We start from the raw sequence: 25,110 nt of genomic DNA on the forward strand, positions 1-25,110 counted from the left end.
CTCAGTACCCCCCTGGAGACTTCCCAATGGCTTGTATTTTATCATTTCTGTTGTGGTTCGTGTTTAGATTTTTTAAAATTTTATTTTTAGCCTTTAATGTAAATCGTCTTAAGAATTAATTGAGTGAAATGGAAATTCAGAAATACCTTAATTAACTTTTGCTGAGTAAATAATTTGCCAGGTTTTTATATCTGTTTCACTTTCTGAAGTAATCATAAGCAGTTTGTAAACATGAGGTGCGCTGAGAAAAAGTAAGAATATTTAAAATACTTGCTGCTTCTGTTGGAGGAAAGGAACATTTGGATCCAGAAATTAAGCCATATTGGCTGCAAAATTTTGGTTTCAGATGTTTTCTTTTAAGGCGAAAGTATATGTGAGATTTAGAGGTAGATTTAGAGGTATATAGGACATGGGTGGCACAGTGGTTTAAACCCCTAAGCCACTGGACTTGTTGATTGGATGGCCAACAATTCAAATCTGTGTGATGGGGTGAGCCCTCTTTGCTTTGTTCCAGCTCCTGCCAACCTAGCACTTTGAAAGCATGCAAATGAAAGTAGATAAATAGATACCTCTTCGGTGGAAGCTAACAGCGTTCCCTGCATCTCAGTGTTTAGTCATGCCAGCCACATGACCACAGGAAGTGTCTGTGGACAAATGCTGGCTCCCTTGACTAGGAAACGGAGATGAACACCACCCCCTAGAGGACTCAATGACTGTCCTTAATGACATGACTTAATGTCAAGGGGAAACCTTTACCTTATAGGTATGGGGGTGTGGCTTAGTAGTATTTTAATTAGTATTGTCGAATGAATGTTAAGTAAATGAAACTTTTTTGAACTATAGCTGCAAAGTCCTGAAAATCAGTGGGAAAAACGTGAAAATTTGGTAAGCAAACTACACAAGGAATTTCCCAGTTTGGATAAAGAGGTATGTATGTTTGGTACAAAATGTATGTTTATGTAACTCCTATTCAGAAATTCTAAATAAATCTGTATTCTAGCTACTATTATTAGCTGTCCCTCCCTTTGGAAAAAAATATTTGCAGAATGCAAACCACATTTCATCACTTTGGCTTCTTGGCATGTGGAAATGTTTGCATGAAGGCATATGCAGCATGTGTTCTCCTCCTGTTTGGCAGCTAGAGCTCTGAGTACTTGGAACTACATTAGAATTGAATCAACATGGCTTTGAGCCAGTTTTGCTTAAGTATGGTTGCAGTCTTTTGTACACTTAATTGGGAGCAAGCCTCATTGATCTCAATGAGGCTTAGCCCCAAGTAAGCAAGCATAGGATTGTACAGTAGGTATGTTCCAGGGTAAAAAAAAAATCTGGCTTTTTTTCTTTCTCCTGCATTAGGAGAATTGTCTTGCTCAGTTTGTTACCTAGCTATGTTTTGGTGGAAGTATTGTTCAAAGGCGTAATGGTTAAAATCTAAGGGACCTGTAACCGAAAGTTGCGGTTGCGGAATGCTCCAAAGCTGATTGCATGCAAGCCATACCCTTTTCTAGGGCCATCCACCTGCAATTAATTTCCTGCTTACCATATATGACATTTGATCAAGCGGCATACTCAGTCCTCATTGGACTACCTTTGTTTCTCCTACCTAGTTAGGGAGTTCTACCTCCCCAAGTAGCCCCATGGATAGTGCTGTTTTTTGGGTGGATTATGCCTTTTGGGCTATATAGGATTTGATAGTTGGACAATGATTTCAGTTTTAGAATATGAAATTTAGCATAAGATTCAGAGCTGTCACTCTGTCGTATGAGGTAAAAAGGAAAGTTATTAACAAGTGGGAAGATTCTAACTATATTCCTAAAGATTCCTAAAGCTTTTTTTCCTGATTATAATATGTATAAAATTAATTTTGTACAGTTGTGAGAATGCTTTACTATTTATAGGTCATTAATTATGTGCTATACAAGATTTCCTGTGATATTTTTCTTAAGGAACTGAGAGATGTGCTTCGGGAACACAACTGGATATATCAGGAAGCTCTGGAGTCTTTAAAAGTATTTATGGAAGATCAAGATGGTGACTATTATTTCATTTCCATTTATCTATATCATTCATTTGAGAAGCATAAAACTTCTTTACTGTCCATATTTGCTTTATTTTTCCTAGCAAGTTGCATTTCTTGTAAGTAATGTTTTGATATAGTCATTTTTCCTTTTAAAAACTTTATTTGATGTTAACATGAAAATCTAAATTGAATCATAAATACTTTTGTGGAGTAGGAACATTTGTTAGTCATCTATTAGTCATCTTGAATGAGAATCTTCAGCTAAAGTGGGCAGAACTATTGCAACTTATTTTTACTAATGTAGCCTCTTATCCTTTGGTAAGAACCTTGTATATGTGTGCCTAAATCTCTTCTTTGTAGGGAAAGTTTACTGGTTGTGTCTGCCTACAGGCCCTCACACCAGGATCGTTTTCATGTAATAATAGTCTATCAGTCTAACAATTTAATGGGTTGTCTGGAAGTGCACCTTCCTCTTAATGCCTTTACTGGGCAACTCATGATCATTTCCTTCTATGCATACAAACCTGGACCACTGTTCTGAACAACCCAGCCATTAACACATCCAAACAGTTGTTTTTACATGCAAACAACTCTCTGGAACATTCCTTGACTTTTACAAATGACTTAGACAAAGGGGGTGAAAGCTTGCAAATGTTATGCCATTTGGATGGGAAATCCCCATGTTACAGATAGCAGAACACTGACTTCTTCAATTAGGAAAGGTCTTCAGTTTTGACACGTACATGTACATCTGTTGTGGAGTAAGAATTTGTTACATTAAATCAAAATGTGAATATACAACTCTTGGACCATAGGATAAATTAGTGCATGTGTTTCTATAACTGCCTAGTTTATAATTTTGCGTTCTAGGCAAGAGTTTGAAAAGTGAGCAACACTTTCTGAACACTCAGAGGTGTTGGGGAAGATTGGTGGAAGATTTAAGACAGATAAAGAAGACACATAGCACAACACAGAGTTAAAAAACTATGGGAATCACTTCCACCAGATGTAGTGTTGGCCACCAATTTGAAGGGCTTTAAAAAAAATGGACAAATTCATGGAGGAAAAGGCTGCCAATGGCCACCAATCCTATTTTGCTCTCTCCATTATCAGAGGTGGTATGCCTTTGCACACCAGTTGATGGGGAACATGGATGAAAGGTGCTTTTTCACAGGGGTGCCCCTGTGTAAACAGAATGGATCCTTGATCTGATACAACATGACTGTTCTGTTTTATGAGAACAGGTTTGAGTATGTAAGAAGCAAGAAGTTAATCATTCATAAAAATACAAAATCTGGAGCATATTTATTGATTTTAAAATATGTGTATCCTATTTTCCAGGCTGGCCTTCAAGGCAACTGACAAACATATTAACTTGTGGTAAATTCAAGGATTTTTTTGAGGCAGTTGTGACTAACTGATGGTAAAATCCCCTTTCCCAGTCCTTAGAAGCTACTGTTAGTTCCAGCTACTGCCCTTTGGTGTTGCAGTAACTATAGGAGAAATAATGCTATCTTTGGTGTGTGCTGCATAATGACCACTGCCAGGCAGCACCAGGTTATTTATTTACATGATTGTATATCATCCATCAATTGTAGATGTGTTTATACAAAGGAAAAAAAACTTATTTGGGATGACTTGAACTCTTAACTCTTCCCAGCAGCAGGGGTTACTGATGAAGACCCTGAGCCCAACCACACACCTCTCTCACATACACACATGAAAATAAAGACAAAAGTATTATGTATTTATATATGGGAGAATCCATATATAAGCTTTCTTTACCTCCCTTTTCTTGGACTGTGGGCTTAATGCACTCAAATGCATTGTTTAGACAGGGAAAAAATCCTACAATTCTTAGTATTGCTTAGCCGACCGTACTAGGATTATGAATATTTAGTTATGTTAAATGCATTCCACTTGCCTCTGTAAAAAGTCTGGTATATACATTCAGATGTAGTGGTTGGCACACTTTACTGTGGCACACTGTTTTACAGCAAATTCTTGCTATAAATTTGAATTCTTTATCTGTCCCCTGTAAGCAATATTTATTACTACTGAGAAATATTACAAAATAATGTAGCATTTCATTAAATAAGCTACCATAGTGCTAGAAGGAGAACACAAAAAGAGTTTGCAACCTAAAAAGCTAAAAATTATTTTATGAAAATATTTTGATCCAGGTAATGTATTTTTAAAACATATAGGAGTACAAAAGGAATGCAGGAGCTATCTGAACTAATTATACAAGAAAACATTTTACTATTCCTGAAAATGTATCTATGATCATTTTATTAAATCAGATTAATTTACAAAAGTGCAAAATAACACTTTGTGTTTAAAAGTGTCAACAAATTTACTTTGGAACAAGACATTAGATTTAATAAACTTAACTTTGGAGATACACTGCCTAGTTAATGCTCTGATTTAATCAAGTAAGATACATACAGACCTTCAGGAGCAAATATCCATTCCTAGTTTTGCAAACTCTGTCCACTGTATATATATTACTGACAATGATATTTAAGCTTGTAAATGCTGTTGTACAATGATCTACTGTGTTAAAGTATTAGTTGTTAACTATAGGGTAACAGTTTTAGGGTAAGGAAATTGAAGCTCATTGTAGGAGATATATGTTGGTACCTTGTAGTCTCATCTCAATTTTTACTGTCTATTTTTAATGTTGTATATACAGATACACAATATCCTTCCAAAAGTGAAGTTTCAAATGGAAAGGGGGTATCCATTAATAATACCCATTATCCTGAGAATGATGCTAATGTGATGCTCAAAGAAAAACCCACAAAATCTCAGAATGGCTTCAGGAAAAAAGATAAAAAGAAAAAAATTTGGAATACTAAAAAAGACTCGCAGGATTTGGAATACGAATCTGCTTCGGAAGCTGGTAGCTCCCTTGATGAGGACTACAGCAGCGGTGATGAAGTGATGGAAGATGGTTACAGAGCTAAAATACTTAGCTTTCTACAAGATGCCTCACTTGGTGAACTCACTTTGATCCCACAGTGTTCTCAGAAGAAGGCTCAGAGAATAATAGAGCTACGGCCCTTTAATAGTTGGGAAGCTCTGGTAAGTCTGCATTCGTGTTTCTTTTCTTTTTTTTTTAATATCCACAGTGTATAAAATAGTCAAGGATGTCTTAAAACCAAGAAGACATAGATAGGTGGCCTTTTCCTGATTGGGCTAAAACACTATGCTCATTCTAAGCCAATAGCATTTTAAATAGTGTCAGATGACTTAATTGTGAATGAATTAAGGGGTGATTTTCCTGAAAAACATGAGCTGATTGGCTGGCAATACTGTCACTCACTCTTGAGCACTGAAACTTAGTTCATTTCACTGCAGAAGAAGAATTTAGAGCTTTCATTTGGGAAGCTGTTGTTTGCTAGCTTGTTCTGATCTGCTGTAGCTGGAAAAACCATGCAGAAGGCAAGAATGTGACAGAATTTTTACTGCAACAGTGTCAGAGAATCAGCAGCCAACTTCCAGTGTTGCTCCATGATTGAAGACCCCAGGATGGATATTTTAAGCTTCAGTTCTTGATGAAAGCTCGTTTGATTATTAGTCTTTTGTTCTTGTTCTTCCTTTAAATCATAATGTGCTGCCTTTTTAACTTTGGTTTTGCTAACTAAGCACCGTGGCCATTTTATGGAGTACTGTAAGTTCTGTTTTCAAACACAAAGTCAAAAAATTTTAATGTTGGGGATAAAAAGAAAGAAACATAGCTACTGGTGAGTACTGATACACTTCCCAAACTTTAGTGAACATTTTAAATTATTTTTTCATAATGTATGCTTCAAACTATCCATGTTCTAACAATGTGAACAGCCTTTACATTGGGCAAAGTTACTTTTATGACTAGAAATGTTAATTATTAAAGGAAAAATTGTAGAATGCTAGTATTTTTGACTCTATGTCTACTACTTGATGTGGCTTTAGGGGCCTTTGAATAAAAGTCAGCTATTGGGCTAAGTGTTGGTCTTTAAACAACATTTCTTGGGAGAGAAGAGATTACAAAAAAGTAAAGTTTTTGTAAGCATATTTAAGGGTGTGTTGGTTTTGTGTGTCTGTGTGTTAAAAGCTTTTTTATACCTGCTGTGTTACTGTATACTTGGTATTTCATCATATAGACCCTAAGATAACTTGGTCAACTTTTTGACCAAAAACCCCCTCATGTATATTTTAAAGAGTGTGTGCGAAAGATGCAGAAATACAGCTATACAGAGAATCTGCTTCAGAGACTGTTTTGCCTGAAGCCTTTGACTTTGAACAGAACATCTGCCCCTTTTGAGACATGTTGAGCTTTGCCTAAACGGATTCTTTGCAAACATAATTGCTGAAGGGCTGCCATTCTTTGAAACAGTCCCATAGAATTAAGTTGTGTGGGCCTGTTTGGATTCAAAATCCCTTTCATAAAAAGTGCATTTGTCAGCACTTGGAAATCTACATAGTTGCTGTAACTACATGCCCGAAGTATTAATAAAAGGCAGCAAATTAGAGTTCTTGGAAGTTTAAAGGAGTAGCTTCCAAACATTCTCAAGGCAGACTGTATAACAGCCCAATATTTTTGAAATAAATAATAAGATGGTATTTTGAAATGTTTTAAAATCTTAATTTTATTGTGCTGAATGTTGTAAATAAAGAAGAAAAAAGTTCTTTGTCTTCAACAGAGGGATGTTAGAAATTGTGAACTTTATTTACAGTCTCCATATTATTTAGTCACTGGCTAAATCAAGGTTTACTTCGTGAACATTAATTAGAAATTATCTCTCCGACTGCCAGGCAGTTGAAGTGATGGACAATAGTTAGAATACAACATTTAGAATAAATCAGAAGGCAAGGTATTCTTTACAATAAAATCAGAAAACAACATTAAAACTGTGAAAATATTGACAGACAATATAGTCTTTACGGCCCATCTGAACTAAGAGGGGGTTGTTCTGACTTCCTTAAGGAGTGAATTAAATAGTTATCAAAATTCTTACCCATTATGCGAGGATTAGAAACCTTTAATGCTATAAGTAGATGAACGTGACAAAGCAAAATGAAAATTAATTGATTTTGTCCATGCACGTTTATATGTTATGTATCCTAATGTATGGAAAGTAATTTATGGAAAGTATTTGTAGAGATTAGGGATTCAGGTATTGAATTCTTGTAAGAGAGTGATGATTTAACAAGTTAATAGAATTTTCTTCTTTAATCACTGGAAAAGTTAACTATTTAATACATAGGGATGCATCTATATGTTTCCTAACTCCAGCAGGAGGAGCTTCTACTTATGGAAGGGCATAAGAAAAAGCCAGTATGTACAGTAGCATAGTGTAGTGGTTAAGAGCATGGGACTGGGACTTAGGCATTCTGGTATTTAGTCCTCACTCAGGCATGGAGATCACTGGGTGACTTTATGCCAGTCACAGACTCTCAACCCAGCCTACCTCACAGGGTTGTTGGTGAGGATAAGATTGAGAGGAAGAGAAGAATTAGGTGATCTGCCTTGAGCTCTTTGGAAGGAAAAAATGGAAGGGAATAAATTTCATTAATAATAAATGTTTGAATACAGCTCATTATGTCCATTCTGCCCAATTACACTTTTGTGGGAAGAAAAACATGTTCCTGAAATTTCTCAATGCTAGGGAAACCTATTTTGTATGAGTTGCAGCTTCTAAACTGTCTTCAAGGGTATCCTTATGTAGTGTGTGTTACAATAATCTAGATTGCATAGATTACTGAGTCCATACACTACCTGCCCAGGTAGAGGCGCACTTCATGCCACTGAGGACACTTTAGTCTCTGGAAACATAGTGGACCCACAAGCTATGTAGCTGCTCCTTCCTCATCCAGAACAGATTAAACACCCCCCATCGCGTCAGAGGAAGCACTGACTAATGGCATCTCACTCTTACCTGGATTAAGCTTCAGTTAGTTAGCTAAAAAATAACCATTTTATGACAACTAAAACGCTGGGCAGTATCCAGTGGTGTCATTCTGCAAACTCAAATTGTGCTTGTGCAATGCCATCAGAGTGTTCCGTTGTTCAAGCATTTGCCTGTCATACTTGTGCAACTAGTTGCATGATGGGTTCCCCAAGCAGAATGTGCAAGTAATTGTACAACAAGCTGTGCGTTAAGTTAAACAAAAATATGCAACCACATGCACAATGAAATTGAAAGAATTATTTATAACCACCTGAACAGTTGTGCTTGCACAATTCTCTTTTTGAGCATGGTTTAGTACTAACACACTGTCATTTGCTTTAATGAAATAACACAGTTGGATGCTGCCCAAATCAACAATTATATAAACAGCAGCTTAACTCCTCATTCCAAAATATTTCCATAAAAGTCATTTTAAGATATTTTATAATTTATGATTAAGAAAAAAATCTCCAACCTTTTAAAATTGCATGTAAAGTTCTGCACCAAAGGAACAATTTGAACACTTGTTAAGCAGGGTTTCTACCACCAGGAGTCATCACTATAAAGACTCTACCTCTTGTGTCTTCCATACTGGAAGGTCTCCCTGGTAGGCCTATGAGTAGTGCCCCTAAGTCTAATTGTAAAGCCTAAGGTTCATAACAAAGTGATGCTTCAGGTAACCTGATCCTGAACTATTTAGGAATGAAAAGGTCAACACCAGCTTTTTGCATTGGCTGCCATAGAAATCCACTGGCAGCCAATTCAACTGGTACAGGAGCGGTGCTACATACGCTGAATTGCCTGATCAACATCTGACTGTCCACCAGATATATTGTACTAGTTGCAATTTCAGAACCATTTTCAAAGGCATTCAGAAGGAAGAGTGCATTACACTAATATAAATTGTATAAGGTGGACCAATTATTAGAATTAATTTAAAGGCCAGTTCATAGATAAACACATATTATTGACTGACACTCACATCCGTTTAAGTCCATGGGATTTTAACACGCTTAATTTTGGATGGATTGTGGCCATACTTAACAAATGGAGCAATGTCTAAACCTGAACTACTGTGTGTTAAGCAGGTATATCCTATCATTCGTGTGGCTCATATTGGAAAGCTGCTGAAGGTAATTCTTGTTGTAACTTGGAAACAGATGTTGACAGTCTATCATGAAACAAAATTAGTGGTTTTCTCATAACAGATGGTTTCACTTCTGTTGCATTATTTAAAGATTACAAGTATCTTTATGCCAGTATAAGCTTTAAGGCATTTAGAATAATTATTGAAATGTTCAGTACCATAAAAATATCATTGTGGTTAAAAAGAAACTCAATTTGACTCTTGGTAGTTCAGAGCTGCTTAAATTCAAAATTAATTTGTAAATATTTAAGCTTATTTTCAAAAAGACTTCACTAAAACTGTAATATCAAAACTATACCAAGTTCTTGAAAGTACTAAAATAATATTATTTTCAATAAACTGCTTAATCATGGCTGTTACCATTATGAAGTAATTAATTACCATTTTAAAAGATTAGATTGAGTAAACCCTATTGGTATGCCTCCTTTTAAAAAAGGAGCCCAGAAATTAACAATTATGCCCAAATAAAGTTCTTAGAGTAGCAAACATTCCAAATTTTTTAGGTATCTACAGAAAAATAATAGACTTTGGAACACTGTCTCTTCTTTCAAGTATTATTTAAAGAACAACTGCCCTCAACTTAGTGACCTCCAGATATTTTGGATTTTAACTTCCATGAGCCCCAGCCAGTTATGCTAGCTATTATGAATGCTGGAAGTTGTAGTTTAAAATATTGAAAGAGTATGCTTCTGTGCATTCCTGCTCCCTTTAAACCAAACGTAAATAAGTGGGCACACACTGGCCACACAATTCCTATCCTTTCCTGTGCAAGTTACAGCCTTAATTATGATTATATATAACTTCAAGTGATTAATGCTAATCAGGATTCATTTTTAAAACCAATTCATACAAATCAAGATGCCGATAATACCTTCATCTTGCAAGAGGATAGGAAGTGAGCAGTCACATGATCTATGCTAAACTCTTAGCTATGGCTATGAGATCATTAGCATTACGTTTACACTGCCCTTAAGAGTGCACATGCAGTTTCTAAGCTGATCAGTTGCTTTTCTGTATGTACCTTAGAAATTCAGGACATTTCCTGTTCTAAGAATTGTAGCATTTGAAAAGGTCCACAGAACATGAGGATATGTGAACATGAATGAATATTAGTATTTGCTCTGGTTTGTACATAAGAACCTATGGTTTTAAACAACTGACGCCTGCCCACATGCCATTTCTACTTTCCAACAACAGATCACTACAATGGATTGACTACACTGGATGTTAGCTTGATGTTTCAACCTGACCAATTTCATTTGTTTGTGGATTAAACAACCCATGGCTTGTTCTCAGGTACCTTGGGTTTTTTAAACTGCAAATAACAAAGTATTCAGGTTTGAATGTCACACTACAAATGGTGCATTCATAGGTTGTTCACAGAATCCAGATGTAGTTTCTGCAGTGTGAAACCCTGCAAATTGTGGGTTAATTAACACACAGTTTTCTACTGAAGGCCACCATTATGTGCAAACAGACCTACCAAATGTTTCCTTTGCATTTTTATCTTGCATCTTCTCCTGTGGCAAGCTGGCTCATATCTGTGTCTTCTCAGTATCCATTAGGATAACTGCCTTCACTTCAAATTCAACATCAGTGCTCATCTGTTCTACAAACCACTCCATAGACCAGCACAGTCTCACCTTTCATACACTTCCTGCTGCTTGTGGGGCCTTCCTGTCCTACCACTCTGTATGGTGACTGTCATGCTATTAGGTAGGGTACCTATTTGCGGAATATGTAAACAAGGGGTAGCATAATCAGTATGTCAACCTACTCTAAGTGGAAAACATTTTTGAACATTCTCCATGTATAACAGCATCCTTGGAAAATTTTTTGTAAACTTGTTTTTATTTATTTATTTCTATTTTATCAACATATATAAATACATAGGAAAAGGTAGAATAAAAAAACTAATATAAATAGAACAAACTAAAGTGAACAAAATTGACAAATACAAAATTGTCAATGGAATTTTGAACAGATTCAGCCTATATTACAACCCCCCATACTGACTCTCTTCCTTTATATCTTCCCATGCTCTATGCTTACAGAAGAGAAATGATTATTCAACAGATACTGCTTTCATTTTTCTTTTCCAAACTTCCCTGACCTTCCATTAGTCATGCTAAGCACAATAAATTTCCATTTGTCATTAAATTCTTCTGTCAGTCTTCTGTTTGCATAGTTAGTTAGCTTTGCCATCACTGCATATTCTGTTAATCTATTTCTCCATTCTTCAGTGGTTGGGGGCTCTGGTGATTTCCATTTAGAAGCTATTGAGATTCTTGCTGCTGTCGGCATATACTTAAATAACTCTTACGTGTTTTTCAAAAGCGTCTCTGGGACAATATTCAAAAGATGTTCTTGGGACTCATAGGAAACTTAATTTTAAAGATTTTCTGCATGTATCATTTTTGAATTTTTGTGTTATTTCATATGTCTACCACATAAGATAGAAAGTCCTGTCCAACTTGTCACATTTCCAACATTTTCCATTATAATTCTTATCTATTGTTCCAATGTCTTTTGGAGTAATAAAACATCTTATACCAATTTTCTCTCAATGCTTGATTATCAGTGAATTTAATATCTTTCTTCCAAAGAGCTTCCCATTGACCTGGTGATATCTCTTTCCAGGATCCTTTTCCCAGATTGTCATATGTTTCTTACCTTGATGGCTTTCAGTATCATAGTGTGATAACAATTTGTAAAGACTTCCCAGTAGATGATCATTTTGCTATTCATTTATTTATAAATATAAATTATAAATAAATAGACAGGCTTATCGACTCTTTTCCTGCTATGCTAGTTTTTAGGGAGTTTTGCGATGGATCACATTTTTAATGCCCTCTCCCCACTCTGCAGTGTGAGTTCTGCTACAAGATTAGGATGGGTCATGTTCTTGGTTCAAATATTCAAAAGGAGATCCTTTGTAACACATGTTTGTTCAAGCTACAATCTTAAGGAGTTCCAGTTGTGAAGCCACACTATGGTAATGCAAACTAAATTAAAAAGTGTTCATCTTACACATTGTGAGGTTAACTTCTGTAGAACCAGAAGCTGTCCCTTTCTGATTTACAGTAATGGATACAGAAGATTTCTACAGCTTTAGGATTAGAAAAATACTGACTTATTTTACATTCTGTTTCCAGTATCCTTTAAATCCTTCCTTGTTTAGACAAGTTTAAAGGGTGGCTCTGGTGCTAGAGGCAATCTCTGAACAATAGTCAGATAAACCAGGCAAGCATTGTCCACGTGTATTATCTTGACTGTCAAAGGACATTTCTGTCCATGTTGGAGAGAGGTGCAGGACCATAAAGATCTTAGCTACATGTGTCTCTTTTTAGAAAAGGTGCTCTAGTACATGGCATTTTTCTCATAGATGCATGGTATTATATTCTGAAATAATCCCAACAGATGTCCTGTAATTCTTTGTTTAACTATGACTGATCTTTGTATTTTGCATCTACAGTTCAAACACACAAAATAACTAAACGCATATACTAGTGTAGGAAAACTACTTATTTTTAACTCCTGATTGATAGTGCCCTCTGTCGCTGAAACACGAATCTTGTTTTTTCTACAACTCTGTAGACATGGTAGCTAAAAGGGACTGAAAGTTTTCATTTTCAGTACAAGCTAGTTTATTCTAAGAAAACATGAGCATATCTCTGACTTCATACATTTGTTTTTTGTATGGGCCAGAAAATTTGAACTGCATGCTTGTTCCAGTTGTAGTAAATGCAAAGCCTATACAGCAGTCATACATCTAGCACAGTTATTTAAATAAAGGTTATCCCACCTTTCTACTAAATGCAATGCTCAAAACACCTAACAGTAAAATACAGGCAAAATAACAGTTCTGAGTAAAAAATAATAATAAACCTTCATGAATTCAAAACACCTCCAGTTAAAATGTATCAAATAAAATATGAATGAAAATAGAAAGACCAACAAAAACACATGAATAAGGTCATAGTCCTGTCCTGTGGTTGGTAGATGTGGTTGGTAGATGTTGTCTGGCCAACAATAGGAAAAAGTGGAGCCCTGCTGGACCTTGGAAAAACCTTCTGATGTCATAGTGAGGACTGTGCCTTTGGAGGACCCCAAACCCTCTCAGCCATCACCTGCTGAGGCTGTTGCAAAAGGGTTCTTGGGAGGAGCAGCAAAGACACTGTTATCTTCTGCCAGGCCCAGGCAATGCCTCAGCCCTTTCTCCTCTGTGAGAAGGCAGAAACATTTGAATGGCCAAAATAAGCCATCTGTGGCATTTCTGAGGGTTACAGGAGCATGGAGAAAATTCTCACCTCCATAATCTTCTGTGTTCAGTTTGGGTGCCTGTAGTCTTCCAGGTTCAGATGGTCTAGGCAGCCATGTAGCATTATACCCTAGAGAATTAACTGCACCCACAAGGCTTAAAGCTTAGATGCCCAAAACCTTTACTTACATACTTCTCTTTCTAGTAACACATCCATGACTGTTTTAATTTAACATATTTAAACAAGACATATGCTGGAAAAGGTTAAAGAAGGAAAAGTATCTGGGGCTGTTCATAGTCCTTTCCAAAGCTGATAGCCTGGGCTCCTTCTTTTCTACAATCCTTCAGGGCACCCAGGTCTTTTAAGTAATCTGAGGAAAAGATAGATGGTGTTGTTAGTCACAACAAAGTCGTGTTAGTCACAACAAAGTCATGTCCGACCCATCGCAACCCCATGGACAACATTCCTCCAGGCCTTCCTGTCTGGAGATAGATAAAGGACTGCTTATTCAAAATAGGTAGAAACCACTGATGAACCATGTATAATTAAAACCTAAGCCTGCGGCTGTTTCTTACCTAGCATGAGGTCTTCTCAGTGTCTTACACTGCTTGATTTTCAAGCAAGTAGATTAGCTTCCCATCTTTATTTTGTATTTGCTAATTCAGGAGCAACCTTGATACTTTGGGAGGTTTGCTAAGACAAAATACAAAACTTGTGCAAACAAAATGCTAAATTGGAAAATCTATAAGAAATGTTTGCTACCAGAAGCATACTTTTAAAATTCCTCATTACCAAAATTTAGATTTAAAGCTGTCTCATCTTAAGGGCTACTTAAACATGTCCTGAAAATTACTGAAAATATGATCACAAATATATGTTGAATGTTCTTCCACATGCATCAGTGCTCATCAGTTACTCATATTGGGCACAATAAATAGGCTTACATCAACCTGAAAGGAGACTTGCTGAATCACAGCAGAACTCAGTCTGGTCAAATGTAGTATTTTTTTTATAGTGTCCAAGTAGATAACTCCAGAATGGCTGCAAGCATTACTAGAAGCAAGTGGCTTAGTTTTTCATTCCTTTGTTTTCTGCAATAAGTGAGTTTCCTGAAGCAAAAAAGAAAAGAACTGGACTCGGGGACAAAACTTCCCTCTCACTCTGCATAGGCAAGCCTCAGCCAAAGGAGACTTGGAATTATGTTAGTACAAAACCATTTAATTGACTTTTTGTTTGTAGGTTCATTTGGCTGATTTGTAGTAGAGTGGACTGAATACAGGGTTATATGGAGTAAAACTATATGCACTGGATGATCCAGCAAATGGAAGGGGAAGGCATCCTTTGCTGATGCTTCTTCCCCCTTTGTACCCAAAACCTGTCCTACAACATTGGAGAAATGTGAGGAACCTATTTTGGATGCGGAAATCCATGGCTTCCCATGGTTCAGCTCCCCAGATTTGGTTCATTGCCTACACACTTGTGATTTGTTCAACCATAACACTAACTAGCTCACAAACTACCATTTGTAAGATGAACCACAAATTTCATGTTTGTTTTATTTTGTTTTTTAACTTCCACTGAAATTTATAGAAATTTGTGTTGGAAAAATACAGTTTTCACAATATGTGTTCAATTTATGCAAATCTCTCTAAAGCACATGTTTGCAGGTACAGTTATCAGCAAAGTGGCTCCTTTTTGCCCAAAAGAACACCTAAAAGCAACATAGATTAGTGATATTTGTGCTGATCTTGCTAATCCACATTTTCAAGTGCTGTTTTGTGTCAAATGGACCCTTTTTTCACAAAACAGCACCCACAAAACACACAGCTCATAGACAGTACACAAGTCCTATTAAAACCTGTAGTTTTCCAGTGCCAGTTTTCCTAAATTCCATCGGTGATTTGAAAGAAAGACAGACAGACAGACAGACAGACAGACAGACAGTTGTCATCCAACTTGCAGATGAAAGTCTACAGAAGAAACTCAACTTGGCATACCTCCAGTCCATCATATTGGATGGGGGTAGGAAATTGGGCAAACTCTGACAAAGCCAGATGTTCCTGTTTCAGTACATCCCTTGTTTCCAGTACATCCCTTCCACAACTCCGGGCTACACCCATGAAGAAGGAATTTGAGAAAGTTGCCTTCCCATTCTCAAGTGAAATCCTAGTTCACTTGGATCCTAGCACCCCCTGTTAACAGAGGGATCTGTTCACAGAAGACCAGTTCTGGATCAAACCCTGAAGAATAGCTAAATAGCAAGCTTCATATGAGTTTCTTCAGGTTCAATCTGTTTTTGCCCATTTTAGTTAGGGACTTGTTGTTAGTTGAGATGTCATGTCCAACCCATCGCGACCCCATGGACAACATTCCTCCAGGCCTTCCTGTCCTTCACCATCCCCTGGGGTCCACTTAAACTCACACCAACTGCTTCAGTGACTCCATCTAGCCACCTCATCCTCTGTCGTCTCTTTCTTCTTTTGCCATCAATTGTTCACAGCATTAGGCTCTTCTCCAGGGAGTCCTTCCTTCTCATTAGGTGGCCAAAGTATTTGAGTTTCAACTTTCATATCTAGCCTTCTAAAGAACAGTCAGGGTTGATCTCCTCTAGGACTGACTGGTTTGATCGCCTTGCAATCCAAGGGACTCGCAGGAGTCTTCTCCAGCAATTTTGGGACTAATGGCTATTTTATTTTCTTCTTTTCCTACTTCAGTTCACAAAAATGTGCAAGACAAATGGTTTGTCAGAAGATATTATATGGAACTGTAAAACATTACTGAGAGAGAGGGATGTTGTGTTAAAACTTATGAACAAATGTGAAGAAATTTCAAATAAACTGAACAAGCAAGTGACAAGAATTACCAGAGATGGAGGAGGTGGCTGGAACATTGAGCAGCCTTCCATTCTGAATCAAAGGTTGGTAGGATTCTTTACTAAATACTAGATCTGAAGAGATGATAAGCTAGAAGCTGATAGAAACTAGGATCCAAGATCCTCAAAGTCTAAATAATGCAACTGGGTTTTAAAAAGTGGCCAACACTGGTGCAGCATCCTTGGCTGTTCTTGAAGGAAAATATATGTGCAGCAAATCCTAAGGGTCTGCTTATACTTTCCTTTTTCTCTTTTTTAGCAGTAGTAGTTTGAATTGCATCTACTATTAGTGTTCAAAGTGATATATATCCATTATCTAGTAATAATGCTTATGACAAGCCTGTAAGGTCTGTCACTATTATTCCATATATGGTAGTTTATTATTTGGGGAGGAAGATGAAGCTAAGAGTATCTAAGTGCCACTTAGCAAGTTTGTAGCGGACTCAAACTGGAAATTATCTGACTCATAACTACCTTTTTTAGTAACTAAACTACATGTCAGATGAAATGCAAGTTTTTATTGAATATGTATTAATAAAAGAGAAGGGTTTTGTCCCTTCACAAGACTCAGTGCAGTTCTTGGAGTGGGGCCTCCTGACAGATAATTTAACATGTAACCAAAGGAGGGATGCACTGTCTTTGTTATTGTATAGTTTTAATTGTTTTGAAAAGAAATTCCTTCATATTTGTATTGTTTACTATTTTGGTCATGTTTTGAATTTTTTAATTGGTTTAATAACTAAAAAAATGCAAGTCACGAGTTTTGAGTTGACAAAAGAACTAACGGTGTAGTCTTTATTCTGTTGTCAGCATGGAGCTTAAGCCATATCAGAAGATTGGTTTAAATTGGCTAGCACTTTTGCATAAGCATTCACTGAATGGTATTTTAGCTGATGAAATGGTAAGTTAAAACCATTACAGTAATTCATAATTATATGACACAGCACAGAGTAATGTAAATTGCCTAAGGCCTGGTCTTAACTACTTGGAAAGATACTGGAATATGAGATGGAAATAGCTACTTCTACTACTGGGGGTTGGGTATTCAGGAGACACTGTCCAAATAACTGATGGCTGGCTATTTAATAGTTTCATTAGCTGAACCATTAAAAATAATGAAAATGGAAGCAGTTAGCAAAGACGTACAAGTGGTTAGTTCTGGTTGAGAACTAGCAAAAGAGCCTCTGCTTCTCTAGAAGGAAACTAGGACACATTTTTTGGTGTTCCAGCAAATATATATCTCTTGGTTTGTAGGAGTAAGAGAGAGAGATGTCTGGATAGATGAGCAGCTGCCATGGGGGCCATAATGCAAAAGAGTTTGACTTGAGACAAGCCAATTAGCCCATAATATTGGAGAGGAAGAGGAGTGATACAGTAGCATTACTATATGGACAAGGTCCTGATGGGGTTTGCAGTTTTAGTTTGTAGGCTACTACTTCAGATAGCATTTTGAAATAACAAAGGCCTGTCCTGGAAGTGACATAGGCAGGCATTCATGGGTGAATGAACAGTAGCTGTCTTTAAGGACCTTATGGTCAAGGCACTTGGCTTGTATGATCACTGTTGCCCACAGTGTCTCGCTTAAGGCATACTGAACGCCATGGTACATGCCAGGCAGGTTTTTAAAAATATTCAGACTATAGCTCCTTTCATCTGAACCTGGGCAAAGGAGATTATGTGAGGGTTAAACTGCCCATGTTCCTGGCTTCAGATGATATAGCAAAGTATAGCTTCAGATAATATAGCAAACCAAATTCAGGATGACTACTACCCGTTGTTGTTGGCTGTTTGATCTTACAAACTGGCCAGATCATAAGGGGAGATGAGACAACCAATCTGGTTGGTTGACAAAACTCTGCAGACAAGAAAGCATTTTTATGCCTGTAGGCAATACAATGCATTCAGTAACTGAAAGGGGGTTAAGTGTGCAGAGGGTTGTAATAGCATGTGGTACATTCTGTGCTAGTTAACAAGAAGAAATTAAATGATGTTAATTAAGTGAGAGCCAGTGTGGTGTAGTGGTTAAGAGCATGGGACTGGGACTTAGATGATCTGGGTTCTAGTCCCCACTCAGTCATGGAGCTAACTGGGTGACTTTGGGCCAGTCACAGACTCTCAGCCCAACCTACCTCACAGGGTTGTTGTTGTGGGGATAAGATGGAGGAGGAGAATGATGTAAGCCGCCTTGAGCCCTTTGTAGGAAAAAGGCAGGGTATAAATCAAAAAATAAATAAATAAATAAATAAATAAAGTTCTTGTGTGGTTCTTAAAGAGTAGAATTTAACAATGTGATTAACATTTTCCAAAACTTAGAGCTATAAAAAGCTTGAGAAATACAATCCAAGAGGAAATATTAACCCAGAGTTCTGTACCATAAAAGTAACTGTATTCTTTTCATTACTCTTAGGGTTTAGGAAAAACCATTCAAGCGATTGCATTTCTGGCATATCTTTACCAAGTGGGCGATATAGGTCCACATTTGATTGTAGTGCCAGCATCAACAATAGGTAAGAAGTTTCACAAACTGTTTCTATGTAGACTGCAGTTTTAAATAAGCTTACAGAGGAGTGAAGTTCATTGAATTCAGTGACACTTACTTCCAAGTAAACATAAAAAAACTGTATGCAATGGCAGGTTACACTTAACACATGTGTTTATGCCCCGCAGTGGCATTTCTGCATAACAGTGCAAAGCTGTGTGCATGCATAATCGAAAGTACTCTTGGCTGAGTTCCACAGAGCTTACTCCCATGTGTCTATAAGAATACAGCCTTATGATGAAATCCTGTGTCTGTTTGGACAGAAAAAAGTCCTACAACTTCCAACACTTTCCAACCATTAATACTCGTAATTGTACCCATAAGCTCTTAATCCTAGTTTAGTCTGAGGGATACTGACTGACCATACAATGCCCAATTAACTTCAGGCAGAGCAGGGTTTTCAGCTTGGTGGTTCCTGGATCAGTGCATTGTGTCCACTAGAGAATGGTGAATCTAATCAAAACAGCATGCTATATTTGTATCTTAATAAAAAGAATTTGAGAACTAATATTTATGCATATTTTAAATTCCCTGTTTTGTAAAGATATATAATTCTTCTTTTAATAGATAACTGGATAAGAGAAGTTAACCTGTGGTGTCCTGAACTCCAAGTCTTATTTTATTATGGTAAGAAATTCTGTTTCTTTTGTGGATGAACATTTGTGGTTAAATATATAACTGGATCATGGGTGTCCGGATGCAGCATGATAAATGACAGTAAACTCCATGATACTTTTTGAAGGGTTTGGTATAAAATATTTGGTGTGTATTTCTATGTAGGCTCTCAAGAAGACAGGAGGCATCTCAGAATGGATATCCATAATAAAGTTGTGGATTTCAATGTGATTGTGACAACGTAAGTATAACTTCTATGAGAAATTTAGTCACCTGACAGTAAAACTTACATGTGTTGATTCAGTTTTGAACATTCCATGAAGAATTTATGATGAAGTTATACAGATGGGAGTAATCTAGTGTTCATTATAGAGGAATGCAATGATCTAACTAAGGGTTGGTTCCAGGGGTTCCTTTCTATGTGTAATAGGTATCTTCTGCCAATGGAAAGGCTATTCTACACGGTGCTACAAAGTTCCCTAAAAAGTGAAATTGAAACAAAATATGTTCTTGAAAACATGATAACTGCTATAGCCCTTAGCCATTATAACACTATGCAAGTATTTCTGCTCACACAAGTCTTTGCAGAACAATTCCAGCAGTTATTTTACTTCTGCCCACAGTTCTTTGAATTCAACCCAGAGTTAAGTAGCTGTTACCTCTAACTGAGTGTAACAAGCAACAACGTGGGAAGTGCTTTATTGCGGTATCAGCATGCCTCCTTGCATATGTATATAAAGTGGTATTTGCTCTCACAATAGGTATAACTGTGCAATTAGCAGTCCAGAAGACCGCAGTCTGTTCCGCCGGATGAAACTTAATTATGCAATCTTTGATGAAGGTCATATGTTAAAAAACATGGGCTCTGTACGCTATCAGCACCTGATGACTATTAACGTAAGACTTTGTCAAAAAAGAAATTGTTTTAAGATACTTGCAGGTTGTATTCAGATTCTTGTTCTGCACAGTTAAGCTGCAATCCTGTGTACTTTCACCTGGTTAAATTCTATTAGCATGTGGTAGTACTTCTGAGTAATCCCATATAAGACTATTGTATATAAAAAGTAAGCCAAGAGTATTAGGAAACATACTGGTCAAACTCTATGAACAACAGGGAATTGAAGTTGGATTGAAGTTTAGATCTATTATTTGAAACACTAAACTATCATTGCAGGTATTAGTTTCATATCTGAGAAAACAGTTAATCTTTGATGTCTTGATATTATACGAATCTGTACCCTGAATCAGGAGGGGGTCCCCAAGATGGCCTGAAACTTCTATGAGCCTTTATCATTAGCTGTGTTGGGAGGTGTAGGCCAAAACATCTGGAGGACCACCATTTGCCCACCCCACTCTATTTTCTGTTAGCTAGAATTGGTCAGAATAATTGCATGCTCTGTCATGGCAGTTATATCAAATTCTGTCTCATAAGATACAGAAAAATGTGGAGACACTTGCATTTCCTGTACAAGCTTACACAGCTAAGCACTGAGAAAGCCTGTTTAAGTAACTAGTTGATCATGGTCAAAGAGAGTCGGGTCAAGGAAAGAAACTGACAGGCTGTGGGGGAATCCTTGTAGGCCTTATCAGGTCTGTGGGCTGGAGTTTCCCCATCTCTGGCTTATGGAGTATGCGGGATAATTGGTTTTTCCTCTTGCCTGAATCACCATTTTGGGGTTCCTCAATATGCTAGTTTAAAAAAAAGTAGATTTCACAAACCTGACATCTACCCACACCCCAGTTTGGGGGAACAAGCCACATACATATATCACAGTTTCAAGTTAGCTTGTTTCCTTAAACCATCATTAAGACTAACCACAGTTTGTCTGTGTCTGAATATAATGCTAAACTAAAGTTATAGAGGATGAGACACAAGAGAAGCCTGATGAGGGTGAGGATCCATGTAACATAAAATCATACATTATATCACAATGAAACTGCAGCTGTCCCTTCCTTCAAGTAAAACTAGACAGTGTTACCAAGAAACTGGCTAATTGTTTTTTAAGATGTAAGTGGCTGAAAGTGTAGCATTTTGCACTAGTGAGATGATTCTACTTTTGTAGTATTGTTTTGAAGAGACTAGTAATCTCATCCTGTAAGTACTGACCATTTTTCTTTATTTTTGAATTCTGGAATAGGCAAAAAACCGTTTGCTGCTAACAGGAACTCCAGTTCAGAACAATCTTCTAGAACTTATGTCACTCTTGAATTTTGTGATGCCACACATGTTCAGTAGTAGTACCAGTGAAATTCGGAGAATATTCTCTTCTAAAGCAGTAAGTATACTTCAAATGTGGTTGTATTGTTCAAAAGTGCAGGTTAAGTTCATACATGGGTTTTCATAATGAAAATTGTTTTACATCTTATCCTAACAGATAACCACAAAAATGTTTCTGGAAAGTTACCATGCAATCCACAAACTATTTTCTTGCTATGTGTGGCTACACTATACTAAATATTCTAGAAATCACAGCTAATGCATCACAGTCTTTTTTGGGTTGAAACATGTACTGTTGGAAACATAACAGTCCATTGATATAACTGGTGCCATTCTCATGTTAACATTCATTGAATGAAATATACTTCATTCTTTTGATTTTTTTTCACCCTAGAAAGCATCCGAGGAACATAGTATATACGAAAAGGAGAGAATTGTACATGCCAAGCAGATAATAAAACCATTTATCCTGAGAAGAGTAAAAGAAGAGGTATGTCTTAATTTTAACCTCTGCTAACTGCATTAGGTTACAGTGTAAACTAATCAGTAGAAACTAAGGTATCTTAAATAAGAATAATTACTTTTATTATATTATATTTATATCTTTCCTTTTTACCTCTTGTGAAGAACCCAAGGTGCCTTGCACGATCCTTTCCATTTTATCCCCACAATAACATCCCTATGCAGTCAGTCAGGCTGAGAGCAGGGCCAGAGTCACATGATGAGCTTCATGGCACAGTGGAGACTAGAACCCAGCTCTCCAGAGCCCCCAGTCCAGCTCTAGCCACCACACTCCATATGTGACACTAGTTCCCAAGAGAGTGTGGTAGAATCCAGGTGTATAATCTCCAGATAAATTAAAATTTTGTTTTGGTCCACCAGGTCTTGAAACAATTACCTCCCAAAAAAGATATAGTTGAATGGTGTGAAATGTCTGAAAAACAAGAACAACTATACCAGGATCTGTTCAGCTGCTTAAAAAAATCTATTGACAGTCAAGGTAGGTGCTTGCTTAAATTTTCTCACGTTTCTTTCCCATAGTACTAAACAGAAATTCTGAGCTGTTTTGGATTTGTATGTCACTTAAATTGATTACGGGTTTTTCTTCAACACTTTTGCAGGCAGCAGTCTACTTCAGTGGATATTTTCATGTTGTAATATTTGTTTGTTTTTTTCATAGAAAAGAATACAGAAATGGGCAATGTAATGATGCAGCTAAGAAAAATGGCCAACCATCCTCTGTTACACCGCCAATATTATACCTCTGAAAAACTGAGAGTGATGTCAAAACTCATGCTAAAGGTAAGATGTTGTTCTGAAATAATGTGGCAAGTTCTTAATATTTTTCCACTTTATCATATGTACTTGTATTTTCACCAAATAGCCACTCTTCTGCTGCATGTGCAACATTATTCAAATTTTGATTATTAAAACATGTAAACAACTAAATAGGTCAGGCTTCCTGAGGAGAAAATGCTTTAAACTAAAATTGGGGTACAAATTGTGGGATAAAAGAAAATAAAGTCCCAGGTTTCGATGATCCATCCACAGTTGGCATTATCATGAATTGATGGGAAATCACAGAGAATGATTGCACAAGACACAGGACTCGTTCACGCATCCTAGTTGCTTTGCCTCACAGGGCTTGGTCCAGCCAAGGCCCCCCAGTTTAAATTAGAGGATAATCCAAGAGACAAACCCTCTTGTGTGAAAGACAATAGGTCATTTGTTGACTGCAGAGTTGGAATATGGATGCAGCTTATTAAGAAACAAAGATAAGACTTGCCCAGATTTCCCTTGTCAAAAATGAATTGTCACAGGGCTTCTTAATATGATGTACATAACTCTTGGAGTACTGGTTGCTCTGACACTGGTGCACTGTTCATTCCAAACCAAAACCCAAAATGCAGACTAGCAAGCTAACAATGTTCTAAACTCTACAAGTGCCAGAAGCTGTGAGAAGCTGCCAATGGGAAAAAGGAGGGAGGGCAAGAGAGTCCCTGCAATCCCATTTAAACTCAGTAGATGGGTATATAAAAATACTTACCTCAAACAAATGTCCTTTGCCTTCATGACTACATTGAATGGATGCTGTGAACAGCTGGTGCTGTCCTTGTCACAAGGTCTTCCGGTTTTTAATACCCAATACAATTGTAAAACAGTCTCCCCAGCCTAGTGCTTTCCCTGTGCTTTTGGATACCAGCACTGCTAGCTGTTGGTCATGCTATCTGAGTCTGATGTGAAATCCAAAGCATCTGAAAGGCATCAGATTGGAGCAGGCAGTTATAAAGGCACACTCAATACAACATGAGAGAGCTGCAGCAAGTCTTGAGTATGCACATTTGTTCATGTTGTCCCCCCCCCCCCCCCCCCACTCAAGCAAGAAGAGGAGCTTGGAAGCTTCAATTTTTAAGGCCTAACTACATCTAAGTTAATTATATAGCGTGTGCAATTAACAATTAACAGTACATGTCAGGATTTAAAGAATTTAAACCTAGGAATCAGGACTGCTGTATTCATGGACGGGAGATTTAAGAAACTGAAAAGTCAACTGTTAATATTAACTGCTTTTCAGTTTTCACAAACTGGCTTCATCACAATGTGTGCACAAAATCCAGACAAAAATGAATTGTAACGTTCTTTGCAATTCCTCAATGACTTGCTTCATTTGCTACCTTTTTGTTTCAGGAGCCTACACACTGTGAAGCAAACCCTGACCTTATATTTGAAGATATGTCTGTGATGACAGATTATGAATTGCATTTGCTTTGTAAACAGTACACAAATATTCATGATTTCAGACTGGAGATGGACCTGATTTTGGATTCAGGAAAATTTAGAACACTGACACACATTTTGTCAGACTTCAAAGAAAAGGTTTAATCTTCAGATATATTTTGGATTTCCTACAGTGTGCATGTCCAATACATAATGAAATGGTCTTAACTAGAACTTGAATGAAAGGCTGATTTCATAAAAGTCTTTAGTAAACCACTGGAGTATCTAATTTGAATGAGGGAAGCCGTGCTCCAAATTCATGGCTCTGAAAAGGTTATTGGGAAATACAGTGGACACAGTATGAACCAGGATTGTGGGATCAGCAATTATTTATAAATACTTGTTTTTTATGTATTTATTATATCTGTAGACCCCTTTTTTCAGTAGTAATCCCAAGGTGGCTCACTGGCTGGCTGGCTTGCTCATTTAATTAATTTCTGTGCCACGTTACAGGCAAAGTTCTCTGGACAGTTTATAATCATGTTCTTCTATTTTATCTTCACAATACCACTGTGAGGTAGGCTAGGCTAAACGGGAATGAAAAACCAGATCATCTGAGTGCCAGTCCAGCACCCAAAACGAATATGCCATATTGGCTTTTCTGTTCCTTTCCTTCACCCTGCTCTAGCGTTATCCTAGGTTAAAATTCCTGCCTGGTCCCAATTTACCTATAGGTAGTATAGCATATGCATAGGGACTCTTCATCGGGTAGGTGCTTAATAG

The 25,110-nt window shown here is 37.1% G+C and overlaps 1 protein-coding gene across 9 annotated transcripts in view; it reads left to right on the plus strand.

The window, feature by feature from the left end:
- Positions 1 to 25,110, plus strand: part of SMARCAD1 (SWI/SNF-related, matrix-associated actin-dependent regulator of chromatin, subfamily a, containing DEAD/H box 1) — a 51,259-nt gene that overhangs the window by 20,589 nt on the left and 5,560 nt on the right. For 8 of the 9 annotated variants that reach the window (XM_044428706.1, XM_044428703.1, XM_044428701.1 and 5 more), the window contains 14 exons: positions 844 to 927; positions 1,947 to 2,136; positions 4,716 to 5,107; positions 16,080 to 16,282; positions 17,048 to 17,138; positions 18,645 to 18,744; positions 19,344 to 19,403; positions 19,557 to 19,632; positions 20,153 to 20,288; positions 21,530 to 21,667; positions 22,004 to 22,099; positions 22,492 to 22,609; positions 22,790 to 22,911; positions 24,298 to 24,486. In XM_044428706.1, the coding sequence (XP_044284641.1) occupies positions 844 to 927; positions 1,947 to 2,136; positions 4,716 to 5,107; positions 16,080 to 16,282; positions 17,048 to 17,138; positions 18,645 to 18,744; positions 19,344 to 19,403; positions 19,557 to 19,632; positions 20,153 to 20,288; positions 21,530 to 21,667; positions 22,004 to 22,099; positions 22,492 to 22,609; positions 22,790 to 22,911; positions 24,298 to 24,486 (1,995 nt within the window). The remainder of the gene's footprint in view (positions 1 to 843; positions 928 to 1,946; positions 2,137 to 4,715; positions 5,108 to 16,079; positions 16,283 to 17,047; positions 17,139 to 18,644; positions 18,745 to 19,343; positions 19,404 to 19,556; positions 19,633 to 20,152; positions 20,289 to 21,529; positions 21,668 to 22,003; positions 22,100 to 22,491; positions 22,610 to 22,789; positions 22,912 to 24,297; positions 24,487 to 25,110) is intronic. The other variant, XM_044428707.1, reaches the window with a different exon arrangement.

The sequence above is a fragment of the Varanus komodoensis genome, unplaced genomic scaffold (genome assembly GCF_004798865.1).
Source record: "Varanus komodoensis strain SLA01 unplaced genomic scaffold, ASM479886v1 scaffold2, whole genome shotgun sequence".
In the NCBI taxonomy this organism is placed as follows: Eukaryota; Metazoa; Chordata; class Lepidosauria; order Squamata; family Varanidae; genus Varanus; species Varanus komodoensis.